Here is a 12234-nt window from a genome sequence, read left to right as displayed (position 1 = left end):
CTTCCCTAACAGACATTTTGGGTCTACCCTTGATGTGTCCGGGGGGGGCAGAATCTGTGAATCTCCAAATTATTAACCTGTGTCACATTGCAGTTAAGCGAACAGCATAGGTAGGGCCCACTCGAGATAAATATTTATGAAGATCACGCATGCTGAAGGGATGGCTCTGTGAAGATGAGTTTTCCCTTACAGAAACTGAATAGGTCCCAAGCAAAATACTGGTAAGGGAAAATATTTACTAATAATAGTTCTCTACCTTAACTGAAGAAGGGCAGCTGCTCAAATGTACTGTATGATAGATATTTTTCTAAATAAATGCTAAATACCTTAATTGTCTTTCTCTATTAGAATGCATCCAACAGAGCATACAGTTGGGCTGACTGCTGTGTGCTCCCCCCATCCCTGTAACCACCCAGTTTCTTAAAACCGGCCTTGGGGTCAAATTATCATTTATATTGACAATTTCTCTGCAGTCCTCCTCCAGTTACTTGGTTACAGAATCCCTCTGTTGCTCTCGTGCTGCTGGCAGAGGGATGATTTCATTTCATCAGAGAGATGGTAGCACACAAGAGCTGGATAAAAAAACCTTCTCATGGAGGAAGCTACATGAATCACACCCCCCGAAAATTTCTGCATCTGAAGTATCAGGCGTGCAAAAGGGTAAAATTGCTTTTGCACTTTTAATTGCATATGCAGCTGTTTTTGTAAGATTGGCTGACCTCACAGGGGATTGTTTTGGTTCTTTCTGAAGCAGTTCAGACTGCATCATGAAGAACAGGGCAAGGTAACCTACAAGGATATATATATGCCAAAAGATGTGTATTCCATCCGAGAAAATCAGAGTGGCAAGATACACTCATTCTTCATTCCAATTAATGCTTTATTTATTACCAACTTACATAAAACACTGGCAACGGACCGATGCCAAGATCCTAGATTATCTGCAGCTGACAAATGTACTAAAGAGTCTGAGATGGTTATAAATACTCTACTTTTTGTCCTCAGTTTGCCAGGATTGGTTATTTTTAGTAAATAGCCAGTCGACCTTATCAAAATGAAGAATCAAAAATAGTCTGGAAAAACACTGCAAGGAAAGGCTATTTTTAGCTCTCTGTCTATTCCCTGCTGCTATCCAGCAAGGTCTGATGGCACAGCTCATGCACGAGCGCTTAGTTATTCTAGGCGAATGCTTGTCATGACCTGTTCTTTCCCTGAATACCTCACTGCAGAAAGCATTCAATTGATTAAAGATTAATGCATCTGCAAACCGCGGCAACTGAAAGCTTTAGGGAGGGGGGAACGTACACTGACAGAGTATTTCTATCTGCATGTTTCTGCAACATTATGGTTTCTTTGAAGGGAACACTTGCCTAACTGAATCTCTTCACGTCTCACATACTTCAGTGGGAGCTATAGCAGCAGACCTCCAAAGTGTACTTACATTTCTTTCTCCTTTCGATTCAGGAAGGCAGTCGAGGACATAGAGTCACAGACATCAGGCAGATCACTGTACTGACCAGCGCCATCAGTCACAAACCAGGAGCACTAGAGGTGTACGATGGACTGTCTCGAGAGATAAAACCATGCAACGGGCTGCTAGATACAGTTTATTGATCGGACTAGTTATAAACTCAACTGATTTAATGAGGGTATCATTTGGTTGTAAGCCATAAAACAAAATAGTGAATCAAGGCAATGACCCGGCTGTTACAGTATCCTGCTTTCTCTTATACTAGAAGCCCTTTCAGTACCTTACCTATTGGTAGTAGCCATTAACAAATTTTTCAGAAGAAAAAACTGAGCTATGCTTTTTAGTTATGCAATGCCATAGGTTGAAAATAATGTGGAAAAGATGTCCCCAAGCCATTAGTTTTCCCCTTCATATTTGCTTTTTAAAATTACCTCCTTTTATTATAAAGGTGTTTTCAGAATGTGCTGCTTCCAGCACTGACTGCGTAAGATGCACCATAATCTCACACGCAGCTGCTTTACGTGTGTGGGGAGACACAGTAGAAGGCGGCTCTCTGAGCATTTCTTTCTCTTCTGTATACTGATCATCCCAGCAGAAAATACACGATGCTGTATGCAACAGCAGGCAAATGTATGGCATGATGGTAAAGCCCTTAAAAACCAAACTCCCAGATGATCCCCGCCCCCCCCCAAGAGTCATGTAAGGTGGGACATAAAAGGGCAAAGCAAAGAGAGGTAAAATAGCTGATTTCTCTTGTGCATTTATAAAAATTGATAGCCTGTTATCCAGATGCTGATGAATATTTTTACAAGCTATAAATGGCAACCTGGAGTCTAAAAATAGATGCTGTGCTGCAGACTTGTCTGGCTTAGCTACATCACTAGAATATAAACAGGCTCCCTGATGTGGTTTCAGGGAAATCTCTATCAAAACAGACTGCATCCTCAATTTTTCTTGCTATTTTGAAATAAAATAGCTGATGCTGCTTGCATTTCTTTAATTCTAGCTTTTAATAAAATTGCACTGCTTTCCAGATTTTCCTACAGGGATGAAACGATCATCAAGCCTCCGTGAATATTTCAGCTACAATTGATTCAATGAACTTTCTTCTCCCTGGCAGAGCAAGGAGGCAGAGGAAGCGCCTGTGGGCACCGCATGGGCTGGTGCAGGCTGTTTGCCGGTCCCCAGCTCCCCCCCAACCAGCTGCACGTGGACCAGCCAGCGTCCCCGTCACGCGAGGCGGCTGCAGACCCCTCTCCCCGGCTCCATCACATCCAGGCACGGCTCATGCTGATGAGTCCCGTGGCTTCGGAGATCCAATACTCATCCCAGCAGCCCCAGCACATGAATGGTGCCCCTTCTGATTCACAAAATCAAACATGGTCCATTCACCCTCCAGAAGGAGAGTTCCTGCCTCTGATTTATGAACGGGGCAGCTCGCAGCAATTTCAAGCTGGTGGGTTAAAATCAGAAACATGATATGCTCTAACAAACCCTAGTAACTTGTGCTAGGGAGGAGGAAAAAGCCATTACCAGTGCTCAGAAAGGATGCTTTAAGATCTATGAGTCCTTTCTGTTGTTGGCTTTGAATGTCATGGACAGGATGAAGAAGGTAGCAGTGAGTCTGAGAATGCTACATCACCTGCTATGCAACGTGTGTGAGAAGAGCTTGAGAGAAAGCACTGCAGTGACAGCGTTTCTCCTTTCTTGTGGGAGTACTGAGCTGTCTCTGTGCGTGCATGTGGACGGCTTTGCAGAAAGCGGTTTTTCCCAAGGGCAGGTGAAGTGAAAGAGGACTAACCCATTGCTGACAGTCAAGACTGCTTAAGGACACCGTACTTTGTGAGAGAGACTCAGTTTAGAGCAGGGACAGGTACAAACACCCCATCCTTTCACAAACACACATTATAGGATAGTACACCATCACCTCACCATTGCACATGAGATACAAATACATAAAAATGGATACAAGAAAAATTGAAGATGGGAATAATACACTTCAGGCCAGCAAAAGCTGTCACTCTTGAGATACACATGGTAAGAGTCTTTTAAACAACCAAGGATTACACGCCAGGACCAGACCTGTCCTGCCTCGTATCCCAGGTAGCAGACCAGAGATGCTTCTGGCCCAGAAATTGGGCAACTGAAGTGGCTGCAGCAGGAGAAGTTAGCATGGCAGGACGTTGCTGAGCTCTGGTAGCTCCATGGCTATTTCAGTGTTCCCTGGAAACCAGAGGCTTTACAAAACTGAGGACTTGCTCCTCAGACAGCCCATATCTATCCTCAGAGTGGCAGGAGAGGCGAGCTGGTAAACAGGTGAGGACCGTTTACAGGTGAGAGATGTTACTCTTGAGAAGGGTTTGGGAAAGGTGTGGGTTTGGTTTTTTTTTTTTTTCCCCCCTCACTTAAGTAGCATGATCCAGCAAGTCAGAAGCGACACGCAACCCAAGAGGCCTTGGTCAATGAGAAAGCCCAGAATACCTTTGGAAAGGCGCCCAGAAGTGGAAGAAAGTGAGCCAGGAATTCAAATGTACGGAAAAGCTGGGCGGCGCAGGGCTCATCGGCACAAATTTTGTACACCCGGACAAACGCTCACGTCGTCCCCGCGCCCTTTCTGACTGGAACAACGTCCCTTCGGCGGGGAGAGGCCTTCCCGAATCCCGCAGCCAGCCTTCAGTCGCTGGGGTGGGGCTGAAGCCGGTGCCGATTTGGAAGGAAAGTCACCCGGCAGCCGAGAAAACTCGCCGGACCGTACGGCAGGCCTTGGAGGGGACCCGGCCGCCATGGCTGTGGAGGCAGGAACGTGAGGGAGGGGAGGAGGAGAGGGCACGGCTTCGGCCTGGAAACGTTTGCCGCCTGGAAACGTTTGCCGTTTGGAGGTACCGAGGGTGTTTTTCCCCCTAAAAAAGGGCTAACGTCACGGGTAAATTCATAAAGGGCGTTAAACCCCCTGCGCCCGTTGGCGGGCTCCAGCCCGCGCCCTGAGCCGTCCCCTCCTGCCCGTTCCGCCCTCCCGCCGCCAGGGGGCGCCCTTGGCGCCGGCGCGGTCGGACGGCGACGCTCTTCGGCCGCGGCGCCGGTGGGGCAGCGCGCATGCGCAGCCTGGCCCCTGCCAGGCCCGGTGGCGGCGGCGGCGGCGGGCGAAGCAGCCGGCCTGCCCCGCTCCGTGGGGCCGGCAGCGAGCTGGCGGTGCGGGCGGTGGGGCCTGAGCGACTGCGGGCGGAGGTGAGTCTGGGCGGTTAGGCGGTGCGGGGTTCGGCTCGCCTGGACCCGGTGCCGTGTGGAGGGGGAGACCGGGCCGGACCGGGCCCTCACGGGCCTTGGCGGCAGCCGGCGGCCGTTCCGTCCGCGGGTAGGACTTTATCCTGTAGGATAAGACTCGCGGGGGCCGCCTCTGTTACTTTTTCTTTTTTTTTTTTTTTTTTTACCCCCTCTTTGGCTTCTGTGTCTTATCCTTCTTATTTGTAATACTCCAAATGCTGGTAGACCTTGTCTTGTGCCCGAGTGGGTTGTGTGCCGTGTAAAAGTGATTAAACGGTTCCACGGGTGGAGAGTTACATTTCATTCAGGTTCACCCCCCCCCCCCCCCCCCCCCGGCTTAGGTCTAGACAGCTTTGCTGTGTGACTCAAATGCTTGCTGCAAATGTGTAATCTTTGTTGTAACACGAGTGGTTCTGGCGCTGTATCAGGAAGGAGGAATAACGTGGTTAACAATCAGAAGCATATGGAAAGTTTGAAGTTATTAAACTGATAGTAATGTAGCATTTCGGTATCTGTCCTGATAACAGCGTCGCGTGCGTGTTGCCTTGTACAGCAGGCTTTAAAAGCTCTCTCCGGAATCAGAATGTGAATTGATGAGAGCAGCCACTAAAAGTGGAATATTTATTAGTGTCTGAGATTATTTTTGTGCAGCTGTAAGTACAGTCAGTTCACGCGTTAGCCACCCCATCCTAACAGTCTTTTGTTAAGAACTGCCAAATAAACATAACCCGATTTGTCATAAAGACCATTTAATGCCTTATTGATACTTCTTTTCTTCATATTTGTTGCCTGCTGTACTGTCAGACTTTCTTCTTCCTCACAAAGCAAGAAAACATCCCATTTGTCCAAAAGGAAAACACATAATTATACCATCCACATTCTTCTTCAGGAAGAACATGCTTACTACATTTAAAAAGCTCCCACTGTGCAGAGTTCAGGTTGGATTTATTTATTATGGAAGCTTTAGTTGAAAACCTAGACAGGTTTTTGTATGCAACAAGTAGCTGATTCTTCAATCTGTAGTAGTTATTATAAATTGCCTCTTGCTGGAACCACAATTCTGTGTGTAAAAACTTGTAAGAAACATCAAAGATGACAGTAGTTGTGTGACTCTTTGTGACACTTTATATTACACTATGTTTTTCACTACAAGTGTTATTCAGACTGCAGTGAACTATTATTTAAATGCTTTTCTAATGTGGCTGCGGTGGCAGCTCATAGAACGCTTTTTTGCCCCAAAAGGCATATTGACAAAGATGACAAATGAATTCCTTTTTCTTGACAGAAGTAGTTTAGCATCATTCTGGCAGGTTTTGGCAGGGCTTCTGTAAAATTCAGTTTGAAAGCACCTTTACATTTGAAGGAGTATCATGATCCTAAGTTCTGTGTGATGCCCTGTTACAAGCCCTTTGTGGGGTATCCAGGTTGTTTCTCTTCACTTGTAGATAAGTGTTTTATTTTTTTATTAGTGTTCACTATGAATACACTTAGACATAGATGGAATGGCACCTATGAGGACTTACTACTTCTGTAGTGTGTGAAATTTCTTCCTCCCCTCACTGCCCAAGCCATGTCCTTTTCTCATGTGTGGTTGTTAACTGACCAACATCATTTCATTACAGGCAGGCCCAGCAGATCAGGCTCATGTAGTCCTTGCCAAGTGGTGGTCCCAGTTGGCTTCTTACGTTTTGGCGGCACATGTGAGCATCTGAAGAAATTTTACTGTAATCTGCCAAGGCAAAAACGTGTCTTGAAGGTGTTAACTGGATGTTTCTCTGCATTGTGATAACTAGGTATCTCTTCCACAGTTCATCCTAAAACGTCTCTCTTTCTGTTTTGTAGAGACAAGAGATAATTGATTCCATTATGTGTGCGTCGGCCAAATATAACACCCGGGGTCCAGCCCTCATCCCAAGGATGAAAACCAAGCATCGCATCTACTACATCACTCTCTTTTCCATAGTTCTGCTTGGCCTAATTGCCACAGGAATGTTCCAGTTCTGGCCTCACTCCATTGAGTCATCCAGTGACTGGACCGTTGAAAAACGCAGTGTCCATGATGTGCCTGTAGTCAAGCTTCCTGCTGATAGCCCCATTCCTGAGCGGGGAGACCTCAGCTGCAGGATGCACACCTGCTTTGATGTCTATCGATGTGGCTTCAATCCCAAAAACAAAATCAAGGTATACATCTACTCACTGAAAAAGTATGTGGATGAATACGGGACCTCGGTGAGCAACACCATTTCCAGGGAATACAATGAGCTGCTAACTGCCATCTCTGACAGTGAATTCTACACTGATGATGTCAACCGGGCCTGCCTTTTTGTGCCATCCATAGATGTCCTCAATCAGAATGCGCTCCGTATCAAGGAGACAGCTCAGGCTTTGGCACAGTTATCCAGGTACTTACTGAAACTTCAGTATGTGAATTTAAAGAACACAAAGTGGAAAAAACTAAGGTTAATGCAGGAGGGGAGGATGTAGTGAGTCAATGCCAGAGCTAGGCTTTGACAGAACTTATAATCCGTATGTAAAGACCACCTTTCTAATTGTTGTCTGTTTCTTCGTTTGCCTTAGGTGGGATCGAGGCACAAATCACTTGCTCTTCAATATGCTGCCTGGAGGGCCACCAGATTATAATACTGCCCTAGATGTTCCTAGAGACAGGTATGCGTTTTGCTGTGTTTGAATGCACAGATCTGGGTTTAAATGCTACTGAAGAAGCAACAAGCTCAGAAGTGCAGCTGATAGCAAAGGACATGCTCCTTAACCATAACAAAGCTGGAATATGACTTCCTCTCTTCTCAAAAAAGGGAAGTAGAGAAGTCCCTGTCTTGTATAGGACAAGTGTTTGCTCCTGAAATCTGACGGTTTAGCCCCATCCTTAATTTTATATGGGATGTGGCTGACAGCATTTGCTCTTAGCTGTTGGGCTTGCTACAGCAAGGATGGAGAATCTTGAGGTTAGAAGTGTATCTTGTGTGTTACTGAACCTGAACGCTTTACAGAATGTCCCATTTGATGCAAATTAGAAGTTCAAAGATGATTGTAGCTGCAAGTTTTTGATAGAAGTCAGGTGCCTCAAGGGCATTTTAAAGCAGCTGCTCTACTAGACAAAACTGTGGTGAATTTCATGAGTTTTCATTAGCTTAACAATTACACTGTATTAGTAATTGGTCAAATGCTTTTAGTTGTTCTCTGGCAAGTGTGTTTTGAAAATATTTGCCAGAAACTTAAAAGGTGTGAATCCTGAGCTCAGTTTTCACTTGCAGAATAGTTTACTTTTGGAAGAGGAAAGGAGGTTGTAAGGCAAAGAAAATTGGAATAAGACACACTTATTTAGCTTAGATACTGTTACTGAATATGTTTCTACTAGATTAGCCTGTATGTGCTTAGTTCTGCTGAGTTAGGTCCTGTAACCAGTCCCTCTCTTGAGGGTCAAGGTTAACTTTCTTCTGCCAAATGTCAACAAAATCTTGCCTGAAATAAGGGATCTTTGCTAAGATGTTTGTGTATGGAGTATATCTTGATTTCTTTGCACCAAAGATGATTTAAAACATCCTTCAACGCCAGAACAGAACATGTGTTTTCTGGACATGTTCAAAGAGTAAGTTTACTCATTGTAATTAAATCACTGACTGTGAAGTAAGGCTTTAGTTTTTTACTTCTCTGTGAAATATGTTATATGCATGTGGGTTAGCCTGAAGAGGGCAGTCAAGCATCATTCTTACATAACCAAACCTGTTAATTTGTTAGTAAATACTTGTATTTGTTATCTTAATATTTATACTTCTTAAGGGGGATTTTCATTTGGCAATGCTCTGTTTAATGGAATGGACTGCTCTGGGACTGTGTGTTTGTAGATGCATATGTCTATCGAAGAAGTAGGTTTATTAATTGAATGCAGTAGATTTCTTACACTGCACAACTGTTTTTTAATTTAATTTTTCTGTGTCATTTATATCAAATGCCCATTTATATTTGGCCTTATGTGTCTTGGCTTAGTATGCAGGAAATGTATTATTTTGGTAGGCGTTTGTTCTAAGTGTTTGTCATGCTAACATGGAAAGCCGAGTGATTTGAATAACAAAAAAAAAAATCAAATCTTTTTTGGCATACTGCTGTTGTCATAGCTTGCCAAACTGACTCTCCCTGCAGCTGTACGATCACTATCTGTAATACATAAGAGAGGCAATAACAGTGCTTGGGACAGAAAAAAGGTGGAACCTCCTTTTTGTAGGCAGCCAACAGTTAGACTGTATTCAGTGTAGTACGGAACCTGTACTACAGGTCACAGGTGTGAAGACAAGGGATCTATGAAAAAGTCAGTACTGTGGACCTAGTCCTGGAAGGGCCTGAGTGGTGCAGTATGAGGTTACAGTATGATTTTGGAGACCTCTGGAGATCTTCATTCATGTCTAACAGAACAAGCAACCTAAGTGTTTTCTTAATTTGAGAATGTCCACACGTTACAGAATGGGTAGTTAACAAAGTGTGAAGGACAGTTGTTTGCAGCATCACAGGGTGAGAGGCTGCAGTCCAAAATAAAGGTACGTTGGCAAGTTCAATTGGTTTTGAATGACTGGCCTGAACTGTACCAGTACAGCTCCAGAAAGACTGGAATTGTGAGATTTTGTGGATAGCTTGTGAAATACACAGGTAATATTTGTGAAGTTTGTACAGGGAGTGTGGCCTGCCTTCTCTATTCGGCATATTATCAGAGATCATACATAGTTGAACAGTAGTGGATCATGAGGTTTGCTAGAGTTGTGTTCTGTTGATTTGCTGCAGAATATTAATCCAGGTAAAATAAGACCTTATACGCAAAGGGGAGTTCAGTTATATTTTTATGTCTGGAAAAGTCTTTAGCTGAGTTACCTCACTAAGGGGTTGTTTGTTTATTAAATCTTTAAATCCAATTTCCAAAGACAATGTAAAAGCTCTTTATTCCATTATTTCAAAGATGGAAGTCTGCCTTGTGGGGATGGAGGCAATGTTGCTGGTATTAGCTGCTATAACATATGTAATCTCCTGCCATAAAACTTAAAAAATAAGCTCTTTATTATTTGTTAATAAGTGCTATTGAATTTGGTACAATAATGAGGATGAAAGGATTTCTTTTGCAAAGCTACTCTGTAGCTGTAGAATTGAACATATGAACTAAGATAATTTTTCGTTCTGCTTCAGTTGATGAATTGGGTTTCAGTGACTTGTGAAGCCTGGCAGCAAGCTGATGATGATGGCAGCTGGGCAGAAACATTTAGAGTACAGACCAGTTAGGGCACTTCCTGGAGAGAAAGAAGGATCAATATCTGAAAAGTGGTGAGAAGTTGCTCAGGAACAGGCATATTCCTCACTGATCAGTGCAATTTAAAGATTATTTGTCTTGAGTACATTAGGAGTTAATATCTCCCTTACTGCACTGGACAATGAAAATCTGAGTGGCATTATTTAACTGGTGTTGGTTCCCTGTGGGTTTATTTAGGTGAAAGTCTGCATGACACACACCTGCTTTCTCAAGGCTGATGAGGTGCTGTCATGTTTTCACCGGATCCAATTAAAACAATCTGGTTGTAGTTTCCCAATTGGGGCGGGGTGTGTGTGTGTGTTAAAAAAAGAGGAGGGGGATATGAAGTGCAAGAAAAGCAACACCCAAGCCGATTTTTTTCTCCCTGCTTGTAACTGAGTTAATATGGGTAAGATAGGAACACGCAGCTTCAAGGTTGAGACCTAGTCATAACAGCATTGTACATGTTACCGGGGCGGGGGGGGGCACGCATTGGAAAGGAATCCAAAGTAATCACTTGATTTGGAACAGAAATTCTCACTCAGCACGTATGTGATTTATCATCCTGTTCTCGAGTTGATTTCTGCTCCCACCATAGTTTGTGTTCTGACTGAGGGGTAATAAAGGGCAAGTTGTTTTGCTTTTGTAATTGTCATCAAGCTGAATGCATCTCTAATCCAGATCCTCTAATCCAGAGCCTGGGATTTTCAAAGAGTTTCTTAAACAACACTTAGGACTGCTTGCTTGACTACTTGGGTGAAGTCACATTTATGGCAAAGTGTGTTTGTGGTGTTTGAACGCTGAATAACTGTGCTGCAGGTCAGAGCAGGAAGTGAAGTATCCCATGGGACATCTGATGGGGGTTAGAACAGGCAGAACGTACTGGTGTTTATCTGGGGTGTCATGTTCTGATAGGAAAAAATGGATAGGTCTTCGATGATAATTAGGTATAACGATCATCTGTTGTATAACAGCTGTGGAAAAACTGCTTCTCCAAGCACTATACTAAGGATTTCATTCAGTCATATCTGAAAACGAGAATATCAGCTAATGGATTGTCAGTGCCTCTTCCAGTCTCACCTTGACTTTTTGTTCTGATGTGTCTGTTCTAATTACTGATGAGACATGTGCCTGCTTGGATCTGAACTGTGACAGTATACAAGCTTGTGATAATAAGACTTTTGGCTGTAATCATAGCTGCTACAATGGGTACAGCTCCTCAAGATCCTTTCTGCAGTGCCTGGTGTAGTGGTGTATTTGTGTTCTGCTTCTTTCCACAGAGGAGGAGAGAAACTGGAATTGGTGAAATACTTTTCTCCGAACTACTTTGTATGGTACCATAAGTAGACCCAGCATCCCTGATGGAATTTAAAGCATAGCATGCCCTGCTGTTTGGTGACAAAGGACTGAAAGTTTGATCAGCTGTTTGAGAAGTCTCACTAAAGAAGCAGAATATGAGCTTCTTTCATGGTGCCACCTGGTCACTGAAAAAGAAATGGCAACTGAAAAGCTGATGTCCTTTACTAGCATATTTCAAAGCAGCCTGATTTGGGATAGGAGATAGTAACAAACCCTTTTTTTCTGGCATTGTGAATGATGCATTGCTTTCTTCTGTACACATTGTTCTCTTCTGTTTCTTAAAGCTCTTCTGTGTGACAAAAGGTTGTCCCATATAGGAAAAGCCACAGACAATTGGGGTCATCCTGTTGGGAGGTTGAGTTACATCTTCGTTTATCAATCTTTGATGATTCCCATGCTCTCTAGCATATAGTGTCCCAAGCAGCCTCTACTGTTGGAAGTTAGTTTCAGAACATACAGAGTTCTTGTCAAGTTTTCTGTTTATAGCATTTTTTGTGTAATATAAAAATGAAATAAATTTCACTAGTTTGTATGATCACTTTGAAAATACAGTTGCAAGTAACTCCATTTTATTTTCTAGCCTGAGAAGTCCAGAGTCACTGTAAACTGACAAAATACTATGTTACTGTACCTGGACTTGTATCTCAGATGTAGCTTGTCTCTACACTTTGACAGCTGTGCTATACCCTATTTTAGTGCAGGCACTGAGGAATATGTTAACTAGTATAAATAATTAAGAATGTATTTATTTAAATTAAAATTGACTTAGGACATGTAAGCTTGCAGAAATGCAAAATTGTCATAATGACTGCGATAGATTAGATTTCCCTATATTAATACAAAAATGGTCCATTCC

General features: G+C 43.5%; 1 protein-coding gene and 1 long non-coding RNA gene across 2 annotated transcripts in view; both read left to right on the top strand.

The window, feature by feature from the left end:
* The first annotated feature begins 4564 nt into the window (after nucleotides 1-4564).
* The window catches only part of EXT2 (exostosin glycosyltransferase 2), an 80242-nt gene continuing 72572 nt past the window's right edge, over nucleotides 4565-12234 (top strand). Inside the window, exons 1-3 of the mRNA XM_069784665.1 lie at nucleotides 4565-4696; nucleotides 6575-7134; nucleotides 7310-7399. Coding sequence (XP_069640766.1) covers nucleotides 4565-4696; nucleotides 6575-7134; nucleotides 7310-7399 — 782 coding nt within the window. The remainder of the gene's footprint in view (nucleotides 4697-6574; nucleotides 7135-7309; nucleotides 7400-12234) is intronic.
* Nucleotides 7412-11916, top strand: LOC138685538 (uncharacterized). Its single transcript, XR_011324844.1, has 2 exons — nucleotides 7412-8339; nucleotides 11300-11916. It is a non-coding gene; the product is annotated as an uncharacterized lncRNA (long non-coding RNA).

This window comes from Haliaeetus albicilla, chromosome 5 (assembly GCF_947461875.1).
Source record: "Haliaeetus albicilla chromosome 5, bHalAlb1.1, whole genome shotgun sequence".
NCBI classification, from domain to species: Eukaryota; Metazoa; Chordata; class Aves; order Accipitriformes; family Accipitridae; genus Haliaeetus; species Haliaeetus albicilla.
The sequence above is the reverse complement of the archived record's forward strand: the minus strand, read 5'-3'. Positions and strand labels throughout refer to the sequence as shown.